General features: G+C 40.2%; 1 protein-coding gene across 2 annotated transcripts in view; it reads right to left on the minus strand.

The window, feature by feature from the left end:
- Nucleotides 1-21,738, minus strand: part of BTBD9 (BTB domain containing 9) — a 413,565-nt gene that overhangs the window by 90,902 nt on the left and 300,925 nt on the right. For both annotated transcript variants that reach the window (XM_060615395.3, XM_060615396.3), the window contains exon 8: nucleotides 20,907-21,096. In XM_060615395.3, the coding sequence (XP_060471378.1) occupies nucleotides 20,907-21,096 (190 nt within the window). The remainder of the gene's footprint in view (nucleotides 1-20,906; nucleotides 21,097-21,738) is intronic.

Here is a 21,738-nt window from a genome sequence, read left to right on the forward strand (position 1 = left end):
GAGCAATAAGGCAAAAATCTTCCTATTCAGGCAGGTAATCTCTTTATTTTTGTTCTCACCAAATCTCTCCCCTGGTCTCTCTTAACACAGCCAGTACTATTTTCCTATGTCTCTCTTTTTTTTTTACCAGCCTGACCTTTTCACCCAAATCAGATCTGGGCTTCAACCTTTGCTCCAGCTTTGAATCAGCTCCTTTTCCCCACAGGGCCCAACCTATAAAGTGCTGGGCTCTTGACGAAAATGATTTGAAAGCACTTGCCCATCCAATACAGGCCCTCATCTGCCGTCAACTGCACCAGCTGTGTTAGCCACTGCTTGTTCCTCTTTCATGTCCCCTCTCTGCTAAGTCACTGCCCCCTCCGTCGGATTCCCAACTCTAGTATTTATCCTCCTCGGCCCTGCACGATCAGATGCTTGTCTGCACTCTTTTCTCATGCTCACCTGGTCTAAATTGCCTCCCTTTCAGTCCCTTCTCTAATGAACTTCCTTCACGAAATTCTTCTGTGAAGGCTTTCACATGAAAAAAAAAAAAAAAAAAAAAACTAGACTCTAAAGCAGAAAAAATAAAACTGTATAAGTTGCAAGTGCTATAAAATTAAAACACTTAAGCAGATTATTCTATTTGAAGTCTGAGGTGTCTGACAAATCATAATCCTCCGTGCAGTACATGACTTACCATTAAAATAAAGACCACATTAGTGAGAATAATAATAGGGGCATCTCTACCACTACATAAAAGTGAGAATCCTAACTATGACAAGTTCTTATAAACAAAAGATAATTAATTAATTTAATATGTAACTATGTGAGAAAGCTTTTGAAGAATGGCAAGAATTAAGGGAAAAAAACAAGATTTTATAGAATTTTTTGTAATGGCTAGAGGAAAAAATGGCTAATTATGTTTTTCAGTGGAATTCTTTTGATCACTGGCCGCTCAGTACAGGTTTCTTGATCCAGGTCTTCAAAGCTGGGATGATAAGTTTTAATTCAAACGTTTTCAGCTGAACATGAATAACTCTAACTTTTCTAACTGCTAAACAGCTGTAATCAAATCAAACTCGTGTGGGTTACAGGACCAAAGGCTAAACAGGCATTTGCCATTTTTTTTTTTTTTTTTTTTCTGGAATTGCCTATACTATTTTCCCCAGGGTGGAAGGCCCGGGCAAAGGCTCCGAATTCAGAGGGGCCAAGGTGCCCCCCACTGCTGCAGGAGATGGAAGAATGCAGTTTTCTGTCTCATAAATACTCACCAGCATTGCAGAACAGCTTCCCCTCCCTCCCACATTTGTTTGGTTGAAGGATCATCAGATGGGAAAAATACTGCCTCTTTAGAATGCATTCTGTAGGAACTACCCTTTTAGAAATAACCCTTCCGGGTGCCAACATGAATATTCACCAGAGTGTACCGAGCACAGGGGCCAGTCTCCATGCCATGGACACTAATCCTTCAAAATGTATTCCAGGCAAGCTACCAGGGTAAACTCCTGTATAGAAACTGGGCTTTCTGATGATGGATATTGGATGGCTGAAAGGAGAAAATCTGAGTGAAGGAGGCAGGGATGAATAAATCACTCATAATCTGTCGAAGGCCCTGATGTAGCCATACCTTGCCATTGGGACTCAAACACAGCATGAGGATGCATTAGAACATTGCACTCTGCGAATTAAATGGTTTCTTTTGTTGATCTGGCTTGTGCTTCCTCACCAAGAACAACAAACATTTATCTCCCTTCTGCCCCATAACCCTCAAACCCCCTTTTTACTTTCTTTTTATTTTGGCTGATAGGATATACACGGACATCCTGAGAGCATAGTCCTCATACCACGCAGGCACCCAATGTATGTATGTTCATGTACATGCACGTGAACACACACACACACATACACACACACACACACACACACACACACACCTCACCTGCTATATCACTGCCCTGACTCACCTTCAGAAATGTACAGGCAGAAAAGATGAACAACTCTTACAAGCCAGGGAAGAAATCATACCCAAGGTAGCAAGATCTCAGATTTCTAAGTATCCTCCCACTCTGGCACCAAATCCCAATAGTCAACATTGATAATCAAGTTGAGAGGCAGAAGGAGACTGGCTAAGACAGCCTGTCTGAGTCACACGTGATACTGTTGTAACTAATGCTCTTCAGATAACCAACAATTACCTAGCCGACGATGTTTAGGTGCCAGAGGCTGGGAGACAGATCTGGGATAACTTCCAAAGAGGTTGGTGCTGGAATTAGTCCAGCTCTTGGCACAGTTTGTACCCTGGAAATTGGGGCATTCAGGTGCTTGGGGGCTCCTGGTAGCTCAAAGGAAGAAGGAATGTGAGCAAGGAAGAGGAAAACAGTGTGGCCTCAAGTGGCATTCTGGGTCAAATGATCTTCTCAGTCTATTTGGAGCAGGAAAAGCTCCAATGACTCTCCCACTGCCTCTGAGGGACACAAGGACATTCCGAAGCAATGCGGTATAACCAGAAGCAGTGGTGGCAGATGGGAGACAGGGGTCTCAACTCTGCCTCGGTCTTGGAACCCTATACTTGCAGATTTATAATCTGTTTAATGGGGCGTGGGGTAGGAGAAGACAGGGAGATGAATTTTAATTTAGATGATTTGTGGTTCCTTTTATTTTAATCTGTTTTTTTTTCTATAATCACAAAGTAGTACACAATAAATCCTTTGGTACTTCTTAGAAAGTATCTATTAGTATTAGATATCTTTTAGTAGATACAATTAGCATCCTTTACTAATTGTAAAAAAAAAAAAAGGTAAACCAACATTTTAAAAAATGTTCTTTGGTGGCAGAACCCCTTCACAGACAACATCTTAGAAGAACCTCAATCTCCATGACAGATGAAAGTAAAACTGCTCTACCAGGGTCAGAGTTGGGGATGAAGTCTCATTGCCAGGCTTTCTCATCAGCCTGTCCTTGTGTCAGCCCCCAAGGCTCACCTCCTATACACATGGTAGGAAAAACCACTGAGTCATGGTGTGCATGTTGACTGACTCCCAACTAAACAGTGATATTAATATTCATGTCTCTTGATAACAGGCTTATAGGTATTATTACTCACATTGTTTGGAACTATAAAAGGCAAAGGGGCTTCCCTAATTCTTTGCTCCCACCTGTATGGACCAGAGCTGTTAGTGAGGAAAGGAACTGGATAGATTAAGCACAGATAAACTGTGGCCCGTGGCTGCCTATTTTTGTAAATAAAGTTTTATTGGAACACAGCCATGCCCAGTCAGCAGCTGAGCAGTTGTGACAGAGACTATGGCTTACAAAGTCTAAAATATCCACTACCTGGTTCTTTCCAGAAAAAGTTTGCTGGCGCCAGGAACAGGCAGAAAACTAGAACTGTTCTTATTGAGCAGTAAAGAGTTATGGCACCAAGGCAAGAAATAAAGGTATAGTTTAAACCAAGGCAGAGTTTAGCCTAGAAATGTCTAAAATCTCTTTCTTCTGTTGAAAGTGTTTCAACAGATTTTCATATAGCAAATTCCATGTGGAGTTTTTCGATTCTGCTATAGTCCTGTCTTTGTTCTGTGACAACTGTACTGACAATTCTTGGCTTGCCTTTCACCCCAAATTTCTGGTATTTCTCCTAAGGGTAAAAGAACAAGAAAGGAAACGAGACCCCCCACCCCTCAAAAAAAAGCTCCCATTAAAAATAAAAATCTGAAAACCATTCCCAAACCCTCTCTACTCCCTGAACTGATGAAGTGTCCAGGAGCCACATCCTCAAATTGAAGACATGTGCAAACAGGACAGTCGCTACTGACCACCACTCTCCAGATGGCATGGAAATAGTAGGATAAGGCGAAGAGGTTCCAGGGATGTTTAAAGTCAATAACCAATACGTGCACACGAAAGTTATACAGTCACTGATAGGGTGGTTAATATGACAGCAGTAAAATAATGTATCAGTTATAGGGGAAGATGACACCACAGACGAAACCACACTAATTAGGCAGACAGTGTTGTTGTTTATTGGTCACCAGGAGAAAATAGATATGTATGGATCCATCCCCTTGCTATCTCTCCAGCTCTGTCTACTGTGAGTATAAAAAGCATCTTACAAGATAGCTGACCGGGGCAGTCTATGACCACAGAACAATAAAAACCGTAAAGTGTTTGGTGTGCTAACAGAGCTTTTCATCTGGAATCTTTTAATGAAACCAATTTTAAAGGGATGACTCTGTTTAACATGTTCTTCCCAAATAGTTCCAACCAATCTCCATGAATTCTCTACTTTTTCTGTGAGTCTAACATATACAGCTAAAATCTCACTACAGTGAACACAATCGTGACATTTACCTGTTCAATCAAGAAGGCTGTTATCAAAAGGATATTATTTATCTGATTTACCACCAACTCTCAGGCAATTCTCTATAGACTATACTTATCTGTTTCTAACAGTGCTACTATAAACTTCCTAATAAAGATACCTATTTGATTATAGATGCTTTATTATTTTTTTAACCTCCAGGAAGAAATGAATATAGAAGATTAGATACCAAGAAAAGATTTGAGAAAGGTTTGCATTAGGCATCAGAGGACATTAAATGGTAGATGCCTAAGGGACTTAGGAATAAAATCTTATTAGCCTAGACCACAACTACCCTTCCCCACAAGGTTCTTGTATACACCAAAGAGAGTCCCAGCAAGTGAGAAGCAAGTGAGAAGGGATACGTGATCACTAGTGGAACTTTTGGCCCAAAACTCTTATGCAAAAGGCATAAGACGTGGAGTACTCCCTATTCCCGAGTTGGTTATGCCTCAACAATTTCAACCAAAGCAAGCTAGGTGGCCTGCCTTGTCTCTTCTTCAACACCCAAAACTTATTCTTGGTTCTTACCACTACAATTTTAGAAAGGATCAACCCAACAATACCACCGAAACAGAGTGAGCGGTAAGAGATCATTGGCTTCTGCTGTCAGGCACTGAACTGTCCCTGAGCTGAGGCTTACCTTACCTTACCCCAGCTGCCCTAAAAGATAAAAGAGGAAGAGTGCCCAAGGACAAAAGGATGGGTATGCTTACCATTTTGTTGTGAGGGCAGAAGAGAGAAAAGGAGTGAGGAGAAGCCTGGGAGAGGTTGGGACAAGGAGGGAAGGCAGGACATCACTCTAACAGAGTTAGTCCTGGCCCATACCACTTAGGGCCCAGTGGGAGACCAGAGACACAAGAAATGATTCCATTGAACTGTGGCCCACTCTCAGTCCTACAAACTCACCAATATGATCAGCATCTTTCCTGGAAAAAAACTAAATGCTTTGACCATGACCAGCATTTTGGGGAGGAGTGAAGAAATAGTGGCAGGAAAAGCAGAGGGTATTTGAATTTCTTCTCTCAAGATCTAAAATCATAGTATTACTATCATCACCCTCTGACTGATTGTACTTCTTATTTCAAGTGTTCCAAAGCCATGTGGTATTTGTCTTTCTCTGACTGACTTATTTTGGTTAGCATAACACTCTCTAGCCTGATCCACGTCATTGCAAATGGCAAGATTTCATTCCTTTTATGGCTGAGTAATATTCCATTGTGTGTGTGTGTATATACAGGTATGTGTGCATGTGTGTATATACACCACATATTCGTTATCACATTCATCAGCGCGCACGCACACACACACACACAACATATTCTTTATCCGTTCATCAGCCCAAAGCCAGAAACACTCACTATAATCCTACGAAACAAAATACCACATTCCAAGAACTCAGAGGAGGGAAAAACTGGAGGTGCTAGGGCGGCTACTGCCCAACATCCCCTTTGAAAGTCAGAGATCTTTTAATGTATCATTTTATTTAGGACAGATGGATAGGAGTCCAGATCTTTTAAAGACTTAAAAAATTATTTCTAGCAGGACTTTTGACATAATTCGTCTGCCACTACAAAATAACACGGATATGCAGTGAAGTTCTGATGTGAGAATGTGATAGGTACAGAAGAAAAGTCAATTCTCTATAACTTGGTTAGGTAAGTAGGTGCTTTGGTTAGTTAAGTAAGTATGTCTGGTTAACAGACTCTGTATGGACTGCCGATTTTAACAAGAATTCAGATATGATAAAATATCCGAACTAGATAACTAGAGTAAAACCACACCAAATAAAATTTATTCACCTTTTGATGTATTAGAAGGTACCTGGGATCTTGTCCTGCCTCTCCAATTTCATTTGGTGCATCCACTGTCATTATGGTGGTAAAGCATGAAGACCAGTTACAGAAAACAGCAACAGTTTGTAACAAAAAGTGAAGTGTTTTTCAAGAGATAAACTTCATGACTAAGAAGTCAAACATATATAATGAGTAATTCTGCTTGTTTTGGATCAGAATTATCCAGTAGGCAGATAATAGGCTTTTTATTTACAGAACATTTTTGAAGCTGAGAATAATATAAAATACAATTATTATATTTACTCTTTTGGATAAACCCAGAAGCTACAAGCTCAAAGGGTGTCTTTAAAAAATAAATAGAAAAAAAAACCCTATTGAATTGTATACTTTAATTTTTTTTTTTTTTTAACATTTATTTATTTTTGAGACAGAGACAGAGCATGAACGGGGGAGGGTCAGAGAGAGGGAGACACAGAATCTGAAACAGGCTCCAGGCTCTGAGCTGTCAGCACAGAGCCCGACACGGGGCTTGAACTCACTGACCGTGAGATCATGACCTGAGCCGAAGTCGGCCCCTTAACCGACTGAGCCACCCAGGCGCCCCTTGAATTGTATACTTTAAATGGCTAAATGGTATATGAATTATATCTCAATAAGGCTGTTTAAAAAAAAAGACCACATGAAATATGGGGATTTATAAAAATTCCAAGGTAGATGTGAAATGTCGAGTAGGAGGTAGGGTTCTGTGGCAGAACTGTTGACTGGATGAGCCAACCCCTTACCATGACCCTCAACTTCCTCTCCAACCTTGCCAGGGCTGACCGTGTAACATAGTTCAACCCAATAACTAAGTGGAAGTCAGTTGGGTGGAGCTTCAAATAAAGCTTTGGCTTTTCCTAATAAAAAGGTGCAGACTTGGCTGGCAGGTCTCTTTACCCTTTGCCCTTCTCCTTCCTTCTGCCTAAATGAAGATGAGGTAGTTAAAGCCTTAGCAGCCAACATTTTCCTGCGGCCAAAATGCATGTGAAAAAGACCAAGAAAATTGAAGAGCTCACCGAACTGCAGAACTAATACCAGCAACCATCCACCTGTGGACATTTTGTTATGTGAGACCAAAACAATTAAGCCAAAGCAAAATAAACAAACACACACCTTTAAAAAGTCTTAATCAGATTCTCTGTTATTTGTAGCTAAATGCAGCCCAAATGCAAGCTCCTTTGGGGCAAACGAAGGCTAGCAATAAAAACAAACATAGTCAAGGCTTAGCCACAACATTTAATGAAAGTTACTGTAACTTACACCCTTAGGAAAGAAGATGGATTGAACAGAAAGTATGATGCCTTCTCTCATTTTCTTTTTAAGGCCATAGGAAGCTCTTGTAGGCTTGTGCAATACACTGGAATCTTCCCAGCTAGGGTTTTAGCACTGGCTGCATTGTCATGTTCATGGTGGAGAGAAAGAGAAGGAACTCAAATTATACTTTGGTTTCTTCACCTCTTACATGGAGACAATGAAGCAACTAAAGCTTCAGAGCTACTGTAAGACATGGCAAGTAAAAGGACCATTAGCCATTTCTAAACATTAAACTGTATGGAACATCTCAACAGTCTAGACTGGTATTCAGTTACAGTAAAAGAATAATGTGGCAGGGGGGCTTATGTCATAATCATTGCGGGACATGGTTTCAGATAGCATAAGGCAAAAGGAAGAAAGAGGATCCTACTGTGAGGTCTTAAGGGGGGAAAGAAAGAAAATCCAGGGAGAAGTAAAAGCATACTCTGCATTTATCTAGGTAACCAATACCCCTTATACTGAATCTAATACATTGTTGAAAGATGCAACAAAGCAGAAAGACAAAAAAGATTCCTCAGCTGGATCTCAGCCCCTGAGTATCCAGGAAAGTTGTTGAAAATAGTCCCTGAGGGGCACCAACCAGCCTGTCATCATAATCATTTTTCCTTGGAGAAGGATGGAGGTGGGCAGAGGGGAGAGGCAACAAGGGGTGTTGGAAGCATTTTTTCTTGATCTCAGTCCTTCTGCTGGTTCAGAATGTTTCAATCAAATGCCTCTGTGGTTACCAGTTTACAAAAGGCTAAGCTTAAAAAGAGAGAGATACATAGTATCAGGTGCTACCAAGCAAGATGCATCAAAAGCAACTTAACAAGGTGACAAAATTGGGCTCCTAGGGGAAAAACAATCTCTGATTTAAGGGCATCTAAGGAAGTGAGGTTTTTTCAAAGGTAGATTGCTGCATTGGATTAATTCAAGGATTAACCTTAAATGTCTGTGACCCTTCATCAGCGTTAAGAATAGCTTTATTCACTTAATACTTAAAAGGTATACTTAAGCAATTTGATGTATTAAATTTGTAGTAATTTTGGGCAATTTGCTGAAAGCTCTATGCTTCTGTAAGTTCTCATGAGAAAAGCTGCATTTCTGTGGCCCTGTATGGCCTATGGGGCCAGGTCAGGGGAGCAGTGTGTAAATTATCTGCCAAAGTGAAACCACATAAAGAGTAGGTTGATGCTTTCCTTTCATCTGCTCTTCCAAGGTGAATGATTCTGGTGTTTAAAATGACTGTTTAACAAACTACTGGTGAAGTAGTATTCATTTTAGAGGGTCTTATTTTTTTTTAAGTTTTTAAATCCAGTTAATATACAGTGTTATATTAGTTTAGGGTGTACGATATAGTGATTCAACAGTTCCATACATCACTCTGTCTTCATCACAATAAATGGCCTCCTTAATCCCCATCACCTGTTTCACCACCCCCCTTCCCACCACCCCCCCCCCCCCCCCGCCCCTGTGGTAAACCAATCTTAACTCTCTAGAGTTAAGAATCTGTTTCTTGGTTTCTCTCTTTTTCCCATTGCTTATTTGTTTTGTTTCTTAAATACCACATATGAGTGAAATCATAGGGTATTTGTCTTTCTCTGACTTCTTTCACTTAGCATTATACTCTCTAGCTTCATCCATGTCATTGCAAATGGTGAGATTTCATTCTTTCTTACAGGTGAGTAATATTCCATTGTGTATATACACCACATCTTCTTTATCCATTCATCAATCAATGGACACTTGGCTGTTTCCATATCTTGGCTATTATAAATAATGCTGCTGTAAACATCAGTGTGCATGTATCCCTTTGAATTAGTGTAACTTGGTGTTCTTGTGTTCTTTGAGTAAACACCCAGTAGTGCGACTGCTAGATCTTATTTTTAACTTTTTGAGGAACCTCTATACTGTTTTCCACAGTGGCTGCACCAATTTGCATTCCCACCAACAGTGCACCAGTGTTCCTTTTTCTCCACATCCTCACCAACACCTGTTGTTTTTTGCGTTATTGATTTTAGCCATTCTGATAGGTGGGAGGTGATATCTCATTGTGGTTTTGATTTGGATTTCCCTGATGGTAAGTGATGATGAACATTTTTTCATGTGTCTGTTGGCTATCGGTATGTCTTCTTTGGAGAAATGTCTGTTCATGTCTTCTGCCCATTTTTTTAATAGGGCTATTTGTTTTTTGGGTGTTGAGTTTTATAAATTCTTTAAATATGTAATATGGATACCAACCTTTTATTAAATATGTCATTTGCAAATATCTTCTCCCATCCCATAGGCTGCCTTTAGTTCTGTTGATTGTTTCCTTCACTATACATAAACTATTTTGATGTAGTCCCAATACTGTATTTTTGCTTTTGTTCACCTTGCTTCAGGAGACATATCTAGAAAGAAGTTGCTACAGCCAGTGTCAAAGAGGTTACTGCCTGTGTTCTCTTGGAGGATTTTTATGGTTTTAGGCCTCACATTTAAGTCTTTAATCTATTTGGAATTTATTTTTGTATATGGTGTAAGAAAGTGGTCCAGTTTCTTTCTTTTGCATGTTGCTGTCCACTTTTTCCAACACCATTTGTTGAGGAGACTGTCCTTTCCCCAATGGATATTCTTTCCGGCTTTGTTGAAGATTAGTTAACCATATAGTTGGGGGTTCATTTTTGGTTTTTCTATTTGTTCCATTGATCTATGTGTCTATTTTTTGCCAATATCATACTGTTTTGATTACTACAGCTTTGTAACATAACTTGAAGTCCAGAATTGTAATGCCTCCAGCCTTGCTTTTCTTTTTCAAAATTGCTTTGGCTATTCAGGGTCTTTTGTGGTCCCATAGAAATTCTAGGATTGTTTGTTCTAGCTCTATGAAAAATACTGTTGGTACTTTGATAGGGATTACGTTAAATGTATAGATTGCTGTGGGCAGTATAGACATTTTAAGAATATTTGTTCTTCTGATTCATGAGCATGAATGTCTTTCCATTTTTTTGTGTCATCTTCAATTTTTGTGTTTTACAGTTTTCAGAGTATAGGTCTTTCATCTCTTTGGTTGGGTTCATTTCTAGGTATCTTATTACTTTTGGTGCAATGGTAAATGGGATAAATTCCCTAATTTCTTTTTCTGTTGCTCCATGATTGGTGTATAGAAATGCAACAGATTTCTGTACAAAAATTTTGTATTCTGACACTTGACTGAAAGTTTATCGTTTATCAGTTCTAGCAGATTTTTGGTGTGTTTTGAGTTTTCTATACACAGTATCATGTCATCTGCAAATAATGGAAGTTTTACTTCTTTACCAGTTTGGAAGCCTTTTATTTCTTTTTGTTGTCTGATTGCCGTGGCTAGGACTGCCAGTACTATGTTGAATAAAAGTGGTGAGAATGGACATCCTTGACTTTTCCCTGACCTTAGGGGAAAGGCTCTCAGTTTTTCCCCATTGAGGATGATGTGAGCTGTGGGTTTTTCATAGATGGCTTTTATTATGCTGAGATATGTTCCCTCTAAACCTACTTTGTTGAAGGATTTTATCATGAATGGATGTCGTACATTGTCAAATGTTTTTTCTGCATCTATTAAAATGATCATATGGTTCATATCTTTTCTCTTATGGTTGTGATGTATCACATTGATTGATCTGTGAATATTGAACCACCCTTGCAACCCAGGAATAAATCCCACTTATTGGGATGATTTCTTTTAATGTATTGTTGGGTTCAGTTTGCTAGTATTTTATTGAGGATTTTTGCATCTATGTTTATCAGAGATACTGGCCTGTAGTTGTCTTTTTTTGTGGTGTCCTTATCCAGTTTGGTATCAAGATAATGCTGGCCTCATGGATTTAATTTGGAAGTTTTCCTTCTTTTTCTTTTTTTTTTTTTGGAATAGTTTGAGAAGAATAGGTATTAACTCTTCTTAAATGTTTGGTAGAATTTGCCTGTCAAGTCATCTGGTCCTGAACTTTTATTTGTTGGGACTTTCTCAATTACTGATTTAGCTTCTTTGCTGCTTATTTCCTATTTCTTCCTGTTTCAGTTTTGCCAGTTTATGTTTCTAGGAATTTATCTATTTCTTCTAGGTTGTCCAATTTGTTGGCATATAATTTTTCATAATATTATCTTCTAATTATTTGTATTTTTGTGGTATTGGTTATTTCTCCTCTCTCATTTATGATTTTGTTTGAGTCCTTTCTCTTTTTTCTTGATAAATCTGTCTAGAAATTTATCAATTTTATTGATATTTTCAAAGAACCAGCTCCTGGTTTCATTGATTTGTTCTACTGTTCTTTTTTTTTTTTTTAGTTTCTTTCTTTCTTTTTTTTTTTTTTTAATTTTTAGAGAGAGTGTGAATGGGAGAGGGGTAGAGAGAATCTCAAGCAGGCTCCACGCTTAGCACACAGCCTGATGTAGGGCTCAATCCCACAACCCTGAGGTCATGACCTGAGCTGAAATCAAGAGTTGGACACTCAACTGACTAAGCCACTTAGGTGTCCCTTTTTTTTTTTTTAAGTTTGTATATCATTTATTTCTTTTCCAATCTTTATTATTTCCTTCTTTCTGCTGGTGTTAGGTTTTGTTTGTTGTTCTTTTTCTAGCCCTTTGAGGTGTAAAGTTAGGCTGTTTGAGATTTTTCTTGCTCCTTGAGGGTAGGCCTGTATTGCTATAAGCTTCCCTCTAAGATCCCCTTTTGCTGCATCCCAAGGCTTTAGATGGTTGTGTCTTCTCAATGAATTACTTTTCTTAATTTTTTTTTAAAGTAGGCTCCACAACCAACATCAGGCTTGAACTCATGACCCAGAGATTAAGAGTCGCATGCTCTCTTGACTGAGTCAGCCAGGCACCCCTGGACAGTTGTGTTTTCATTTTCATTTATTTCCATGTTTTTAAAATTTCTCCCTTTATTTCCTGATTGACCCATTCATTGTTTAGTAGCATGTTATTTAACCTCCATGTATTTGTGATCTATCCAGACTTTTTCTTATGGTTCTGGTTTCATAGTGTTGTAGTCAGCAAAGATGCATGGTATGACTTCGATCTTAAATTTACTGAGGCTTATTTTATGGCCTAATATATTATCTTTCCTGGAGAATTTTCTATGTGTACTTGTAAAGAATGTGTACTCTGGTGCTTTAGGATGAAATGTTCTGAATAGATCTGTTAAGTCCATCTGGTCCAGTGTGTCATTCAAAGCCATTGTTTCTCTGTTGATTTTCTGTTTAGATGATCTGTTCATTGATGTAAAGGGGTGTTAAAGCCCCCTACTATTATTGTAGTATTATTAATTCTTTCATGTTTGTTAACTGTTTTATGTATTTGAGAGCTTCTATGTTGGGTGCATAAATATTTACAATTGTTAGATCTTGTTGGATTGTCCCCTTTATTATTATATAATGTCCTTTTATTAGAGTCTTTGTTTTAAAGTCTATTTTGTCCAATGTAAGTATTGCTACTCTGGCTTTCTTTTTATATCCATTTGCATGACAGATGTTTCTCCATTTCCTTACATTTATTAAAAAAAATTTTTTTAAATGTTTATTATTTTTGAGAGTGGGAGAGACAGCATGAGCCAGGGAGGGGCAGAGAGAGAGGGAGACACAGAATCTGAAGCAGGTTCCAGGCTCTGAGCTGTCAGCACAGAACATGATGTGGGGCTCGCACCCATGAACTGTGAACTCGTGACCAGAGCCGAAGTCAGATGCTTAACCAACTGAGCCACCCAGGCACCCCTCTATTGCCTTACTTTTAATCTGTAGGTGTCATCCTAAGTCTTTTGATTGGAGCATTTAGTCCATTTACATTCAAAGTAATTACAAATATATATTTATTGCCATTTTATTACTTGTTTTGTGGTTGTTTCTGAAGATTTTGTTAAGGAGTGTCTTAAAAAATTTTTTTAATGTTTATTTATTTTTGAAGGAGAGACAGAGTGTGAGTGGGGGAGGGACAGAGAGAGTGGGAGACACAGAATCTGAAGCAGGCTCCAGGCTCCAAGCTGTCAGCACAATGCCTGATGCGGGGCTCGAACTCACAAACGGCGAGATCATGACCTGAGCTGAAGTTGGACACTCAACCAACTGAGCCACCCAGGCGCCCCTTAGAAGTGTCTTAAATAAAAATTCTGAACAATTACTAAGCATGTTTGTACATGAAATACTGGGTCAAATGGGCTGATAGCACCTATAAAAATGTCTTCTTGATGGGTTAATCTTTGAAAAGTACAAAAATTTTTCTTTTCATGTATCCAGCTATATTTTATGATGACTAGTTGTCAAGTTCTCTAATCACTCAAGAGAAATAAATGGCTGACATGTGAGGTAAATCAAACACATACACACACAGATTCTCTCTCTCTCTCTTTCTCTCTCTCTCTCCTTTTTTGGGGGCATTTAACCTTTCCTGCTTTTCCGAAGAACATCTGAATTCTAGTGCCCCTCCTGTATTTTTAACATTCAACTTAGTTGCCATAGCAATACTTTCTGGTCTTGAAATACCTCTAGGATGAAACTGGCTAAGACATATTTACCTTGCCCCCAAACTCTGTTATCTGTTTCTAGGCTCGAGGATTTCTAGTCCCCTAAGCATTCACCCAGCTCAGACTCCAGTGTCTACTGGGAACCACACATACAATTTCTTATTCAACAGTTTTTCTGGGAACCAGAGTTCTGAGGTCTGGGGGTGATAAGAGAAGACTTTAGTGCAAGGCAGATAGGCTGAGAGAGAAACAACGCTTGGTAAATAAATCATGGATCAGTGAGACAAGGAAGAATTCTTTGGTTCAGGGCTGTGACAGAGATGCTCAGCATGACTGATATGAAGCAAATTTCGTAAAATATCTTTCCAATTTTGACTAGAATTATAGGCAATCTTAATCCAAGCCAGAGGAGTCATATATTTAGATGTTTGTTGTATTCCTTAAACTATAAAAAGGAAATTTCTAGCTCTCTAGGTTGCAAAGAAGGCTCTCCTGATGTAAATAGATGTACTGCTTGCCTATGCGGCACTCAGAATGAAATGGAAGCGGCATGAAACGTGTGAGGCGAGTGCCCTTACCTGTGCTAATGTGAGTGAGCACCTGACTCCGGAGCTTAATTTCAGTCATTTGCTGGAGATGCCAAATCTTTAGCAGTTTCCTCACATACACTTAGATCAGACACACTGAGCAAATATGATGTCCAATTTAGTTGATAGATAGAACTCCCTTTCGCTGCACTAACATACTACGCTGTCAGTTCAGTCAATGAGTGTTTATTGAGTACTCACAGCACAGAGTACTTGTACTAGGCACCTGGAAACCACCGCCAGGAACCCACGTCCATCTCAGTACTATAAAATCACTATCTTCAACCGGATATTAACCGTGCTCCTATGAGAGACCGAGGGCAGCACAGATGTCGAAAATACTCAAACAATTACAAAACATCTTTTGCGTCATTAGCTTCAATTCCTCTCCCCACCCTATCGACCAAGGCTTCATTTGGAACTATTAAATAGGAAAGGAAATTGAATGGTTTGTGATTCCTCTCCTTTTTCTTTTCTGTGCCTATCCTTTGGGAGGGAAGTGGATGAGCAATAGCTTGGCAGGGTGGTAAGCAGTGGGAAGAAGGGAAAATAGCAGTCGAAAAGGAGTCTCCATAATTTACAAACGGAAGAGATAATCTACAGTTGGTTGTAGCCGTACAATAATGAAAGGGCGGCTGAACTGGGCCTGGGCTTGACAGCTCCCAGAGAAAGAAAAATACACTGGGATGAATAAGGACCATAGAGGCATACCTAATTTTTTTTTTTTTTTTTTTTTTTGAGATCAACTTGCTATTGCTTCATTTTCTCTATGTTTAATAACTGCAAGAGAGAAACTGATTCATGTTTTGGACATTCTGCACCACATTAACTTCTATAAGCGGTAGAACTTTTTTCCCTATTAGAAAATAAAAAGAGGCTCATCCCTACAGACTGAAGAGATCATGAATACCCACCAAGAACATACTTTGGGCTGGACCCATTTTGTCCTTACATATTATATTCATATAACATTTTCCAACTGAGGAGCCTTAACTATTTTTGTGTCATTAACTCCTTAATCCTCACAGCACTCAGACAGACTATGGGCAGTAGCATCTACATGCACGGCGTCATCTCTGGATAGCCTACTCACAATGAGGTTTGTTAGTTAAAGCATTCGGGGCGTTTTACTTACGGCATTGCACATATCAATTACAAAACAATCATTTTCAGGCAAATGTAAAAATTGTTAATTCAATTGACTATCTTATAATTAGGGTTTCCACAAAGTGCTGTCACTGGTTAGCTGAAAAAGACTGAGTGACAGGCATACGTAATACACAGCATATGTGATTCTCATACCAGCCAGAAAACAATGATAAAGATATCATGATTAGCAAGTAGAAAGATAGTAAGTCTTAAACTAAGGTGACAGAGGGACTATAAACTAAGACATTAGGTAGATTTGGTTAGTTATTATGACTTTACCCTGGTCTTTTTATGTGATCAGGCCTCTGAAGGTTTCCTGTTATTTAAATTTTAATGTTTAAAAGGGGCACGAAAATGATATAATTACTACTCAGTTACCCACACGTAAGGTACATTGCAGGCAGTTTCTCTCTTTTTCTCTCATAGACAATGAATAACTCTGGCTGTGCCTGTACACCTAGCAACAACAAAGCCAAGCTTCTTTATTTCCCAGTTACACTGCCTGCTCTGGCTCTTAGGAGAGAGAAAAAGAAGAGGGAGTTGGGGAGCAAGTTTCCTGTTGAGCTTTAAGGACTGGACACCTCTGTGGTTTCTCTTCCAGGAGTTGGCTGGATAAAGGCAGGTCAGGAGCAAGGAAGGCGCTTCTGAAGGCATGATGGCCTCCCCACCAGACCCCTCTTCTCCTCAGCCCAGAAAACTCTTCTCTCATGGTGCTAATGAAATGCAGGGATGGCTGTGTGGTGGTGGGTGGGATGGTTTTGGGAGTTGGTGACTGAATACAGAAACCAAATGGCAACAAATCTCAGGGCTGTCGCCTCTCCAAGTCACCTCCCTTGCCTTGCCTCTTGCTCTCAGCCTCCCTCACCCTGCTCTAGTCACACTGGCCTCCTCACTGCTCCTGCCACCTGGCAGACATGCTCCCTCTTGGGGCCTTGGCACTCTGTGATGCTCATCCCCTAGGTCCCCAGATGGCTTGCTCTTCCCTTTCTTCGGGCTCTGCACAGGCCTTCCCTGACCACTGCATCTAACACTGCACTGTTTCTACCTGCTAGTCCTCCCTCCTGATTGCTCCGTGGCACTTCGAAAAATCTGACATATTACAGTGTTGTTTACTGTTTATCTCCCCCTGACAAGAATGTCAGTTCTATGACAGCATCGATGTTTGTTTTCTTTATTCGATGCTCTATCCCCATGGCTGAGAACAGTGCCTGGAACACAGTAGAAGGCTCAATAAATGTTTGCTAAATGAATGAAAGAAAATGGGGGGAGGAGGGATGGTCAGGGGTTATGTTTCACGATCAGCCTCTCCAGGATACCACAAGGTACTGGTACCAGACACACTAGCAGAATTAGGTTTCCGAGGACTGTGGTTAGGAGCAAGCATCGCCAGGCAAAGAAGGCGGCTCTGCCTTCCTACCTGCCTACAGCTAAATGCTCAGGAAAGGAAAAAATGATTTCTGAGGATGAAAACAGACAAACAAAAGACATCTCTATCCATAAAACACTTACATCCTCCCTTAGGAAAAAACATCACAGTGATTAAGACAATTCATGTTTGAGTCCTTTGCCTTCCTAGTCACCGTCTACAAAGAAACCTGAATTTTTAAAGCCAATGTACCATGTGACTGGGCTTCCTTTCCTAGAGGAAGAGTTTCCAGGATTGCCAGATCTCCTATCTCCTAGACGGGGAAAGTGTTAGTTACTCAGCTCTGTAACACTCTCCCTCTGGGTGTCGATTCAGAATCATTGAGCTTTTTCAGATACAGTGACTAGGAAAGCAAGTCAGTCATCACAAGCAATAGAAGCTGCGGGTCAAATGTCACTGACTAATCATCCTGTCATTGGTCAATTACCTACCCCCACGAAGAGGTGCCACTGATCTAGTTTCCTATCAATAAATGTCTGTCTGGGCACATCAGCAGCTGCTAACCATGGCCCGCCAAGATATCCAGCATTGTCCACAGGCATCGGTGGTTAAGAAATCCCTCTCTCTTTCTTCTTAATAATGTCACAGAAGAGGCAAATGCAGATCCTGACAACATAATGTTAGTTTCACAGAAACGTGTCTCTTTGAGTGCTCAGCCAGTTACATGGGGCTTCAATTGCATGGATTTTCTCACTGCAAAAACAATAGCTGGGCTTAAGGAAGTTTGGAGGCTGAGATAGACAATTCTACCTTTGGTTGTGTTCATGCTCATTATCGCCACTCTGAGTCATGGAAAGAAAAATTAGTTCAGGGGAACCATTTTCATTCCATGTTTAAAGAAAACCAAATGGGCACTGTTTTCTCTTGCTTTAAGCCCAGTGACACCTTTTTCTGGAGTCAGATTGAATATCTCTGATTCTCTCGGTAGAGCCAGAAGTCAAGGAGGCTTTGTCACACAAAGAGCCTTTTGGCTCACTCTGAGTTGTCACTTGGGCAGTGACCTCACGTGTTCCTGCTGGATCTAAAATTCTAGATCTCCTACTGCACCTGCTATAATTTCCCCTTCTACACATTTTCTCTGACAGGGATGCTTATTGTGAGTTGCCACAGGCTTTATATATCAGGTGAGGCTGTGAGGAGGCAGTAAGTAAATGATTATAATACAAATATAATTCCTATTGGAATGAATATATAGAGAATGAATGGGATCACTGAAGAAGGAGGTCTAGATCAGCCCAGGAGATGATGGGCAGTTAGGGTAGCATTCCCAGAGGAACAGAGTCTTGAAGGGGGAGTAAGAGCTGGGTAGAAAGGGGTGAGGAGAAGGCAGTGAGAGACACTAGCAATGGAACAGCACGTTCAAAGAGTTGAAGGCATAGAGGTGAGAGAGGGGTGGCATGTGCAAAACTGCAGGAAGCTGGACAGGCTAAGACGGGCTCGTGTAGGGGTGGGTGGAGAAGCACAGGACAAGGCTGTGTAGACAGAAGCAAGTCAGATTGTTCTTAAATGCCTTCGTCTGAACTTTCTCCCGAAGGGGCGTGACCGCGTCAGATCTGGGGTGAGGAGTTGGCTGCAGGTGGGGAAGGAAGGGCCAGATGGAAGTCTGGAAGACCAGGCAGAGAGGAGAAACTACAAAGGTACGACTGCAGTGGGCGTGGGGAAGGGTGGAAGGCTTTGTGAGATATGTAGGAGCCAGTACGGACAGAACTGGTTGAAGAGGAGAGGCGAGGGAGAGGAGTAAATTCAGGAAGATTGCCGTACTTTTAGCGCAGTCTACGGATAGATGGGTGGTACCACTGAATGAGCTGAGGGAAATCTCAAGGTGACTTGAGCAGGGGAAGGGAGGATAACGGAATTCCATTTCCGGCGTGTCGGTGTGAGATGCATGTGTAACATTGTTGGGGGCAGAGGTGGAGTACCAGGTAAGCGGGTAGAACACAGGGAACATTACAAGAGAGTGGGAAGAGCCACTAAGCTGCCAGTTTGCTTCCATCTTCATTGGCGAGAAGACTGGTCTTCAAATTAGAAATGGCAGAACAACCGTAAAAAAAGGGAAAACTGAAGCCCCAAATAGGTGAAGTGAAAGAAAGAGAGTATCTAGTCAATTTAAACGATTCCAAGTCTCCTAGCTCCGGTGAGTTACACCCCACGCCTGCTGAAAGAAATTGCAGATGTAATCTCAGAGCCACGATTGGTAATCTTCAAGAGACTGTGAAGACTATAAGGAGTGCCAGTGACCGGAGAAGGACAACTGTTCCCCAGATTTTTAAAGCGAAGAGGAATAGATTGTAATGGGAAACATTTGGGTAAGTTTCACACCATCTATGACAAAAATTCTAGAATGGCTTATTAAATAGATGGCCTATGACTGCTTTACTTCACACCCACAGCTGAGAAAAAAGGAAGGACAGGGATGTTGTTTGCTATCTGACAGAAGTTTATTTGCACTGGTAGCTTGTCCAGACTGACTGTGGCTTCTCTTCCCCCTTCCTAAGCACAAAGTGGGTTTGTCTGGTCTGCAGTGCTTCTCTATCTGTGTGACTTGTTGCCTATGTTACACAACCTGTATGTAGCCCTTTATGAAAAGGGGTCAACAATTTAAATGAAGAAATCCACAGTCAGAATTCTCCCAGCAATCCAGCATCACTCGTCAGGGGGCCCCTGGGGACTGGCAAGCTGCAGTAACCTCTGTGGTTATTAGCCTTAACATCAATAAACCTTTGCCTGTTAGAATCCTACTACCTTATTTTTTTGGTGTTATTTCTCTCTTTATATACGCTGACTTTACAATGAGAACAGAAAACAACAAGGCAAATGTGGAAGACAGTGATGGGGCAGGGGGGGAGGCAGTCCTGTCCCACCCACATCTCCATGTGGGTTATCATGTAAAATACCTTAACTACTGCTAAACATAAATATAAATATGTAACATAAATATATATATATTAGTCTTTCAGAGGCCTTGTTAGAACCTTCATAAAAAAAAGCAAAAAAGGGCAGCCTATTCAACACCCAGATGGCTCTCTTGAACTAAAGTATATTCTCTAGGGGATATCATTAGTCTCGCGTTTTAAAATTATATGAGCCTATATGTCAAACAATGTTGGGTTAAAGTTCCTTTCTTAAAAAACAAAGCAAAACAAAACAAAACAAAATGAAAACAACCACCCCAAGCCCAGATTTTTCATTAAGAAGATTTTTTTTTTTTTAGTACCAGGTCTCATACTCGCATTTGTTTGGTTCGTATGTAAAGCCATTTATTGAAGTTGAAAATTAGTTTTGATTCTACATAACCTCTCTTGAATTATCCTCTAAGCCCCTAACCAACTCAAACAGACTTAAGAAGGAAGTGAGCCAGAGGCCTGGGTGGCTCAGTCAGTTAAGCTTCCGACTCTTGATTTTGGCTCAGGTCATGATCTCAATGTTCATAGGATTGAGCCCTGCATCTGGCTCTGAGCTGACAGTGCAGAACCTGCTTGGGATTCTCTCTCTCTCTCTCTCTCTCTCTCTGCCCCTCCCCTTCTCATGCTCTCTCTCAAAATAAATAAATAAACATTTTTTAAAAAAGGAGGTGAGCCGTACCCAGGGAGAGCCTCTAATCTAGTCTCTCTGCAAGTCTAATCTTGGTGTATCCTCCCACCAGAAGATCCAAACAAGCACCCTGTATCTCTCTCTGTTCCCCCTTCAATATTTAGAGCACAGAACAGAAATGTATCTTCACTGAAGTTAATGGTATCATCATTGTTCTAAAACAGAATTTGCACATGTGTCTTCCATTTTAAAAGTAATGAATGAAAAGGAATCTCCTTACCGTATTGATCCGATCATGTACGGCTGTGCCAGTTGAACCACAATTGCACCACTTCCTAGCTGATGACACGTATAGCCAGAGTCCCAATCATAATTCTTGGTGTCCCCATTCAGCAAGGCATTTCGGCTCCGGCTGACTCCTTCAATCACACTGGCACAATCAGCAATTGTTGCAACATTCTCCATGGGAACTGTGAGTGCAACATAAGATTCAGCATCAAGATAAGAGAAGCCAAATATATCCTGATAGTGTGCAATGAACAAAATTAATTACAATCTCAAATCAATGATAAAAGGGAAATTAGAACATCTTGATTATCTCAAGACATGAACACACTTTCCATGCCAAATAGCTTCAACACAAAAAGTTGAACCTAAGATTGGAACAAACCAAACAGCATGTAATAATTAACCCTGAAGTATTTTACTATAAAGAAATATGACACTGCATAAAACACAGAATGGATAAATACATTTGAAAATATTACTATAATAGGAAACTACACAGTAATTGACCTCAGTGAACTATAGCTATATACAAATAGATGAATCAAAAACCATAATGTTGCTTCATAAAAAAACGTGACTTCTAAAAAGCTAAAAACTCAAAAAACAAAACACATAATGTCTAGTGAAAAAAGCGAGGCACAAGAAAAACACAGAATATGAGTTCATTTATACAGAGTTTTCTAAAAAGGCAAAACTAGAAATACACTTTGTTTAGGATGGAAATCCAGGGAATTATTATATCAAACTCAGTATAATGTGTCTGGGAACGGGGAATGAAATCTCGCAGGGCGTCCTACCAATGGGTCCAAACATTAATTGATTTC

Source organism: Panthera onca, chromosome B2 (assembly GCF_046562875.1).
Source record: "Panthera onca isolate mPanOnc1 chromosome B2, mPanOnc1 haplotype 2, whole genome shotgun sequence".
Lineage (NCBI taxonomy): Eukaryota > Metazoa > Chordata > Mammalia > Carnivora > Felidae > Panthera > Panthera onca.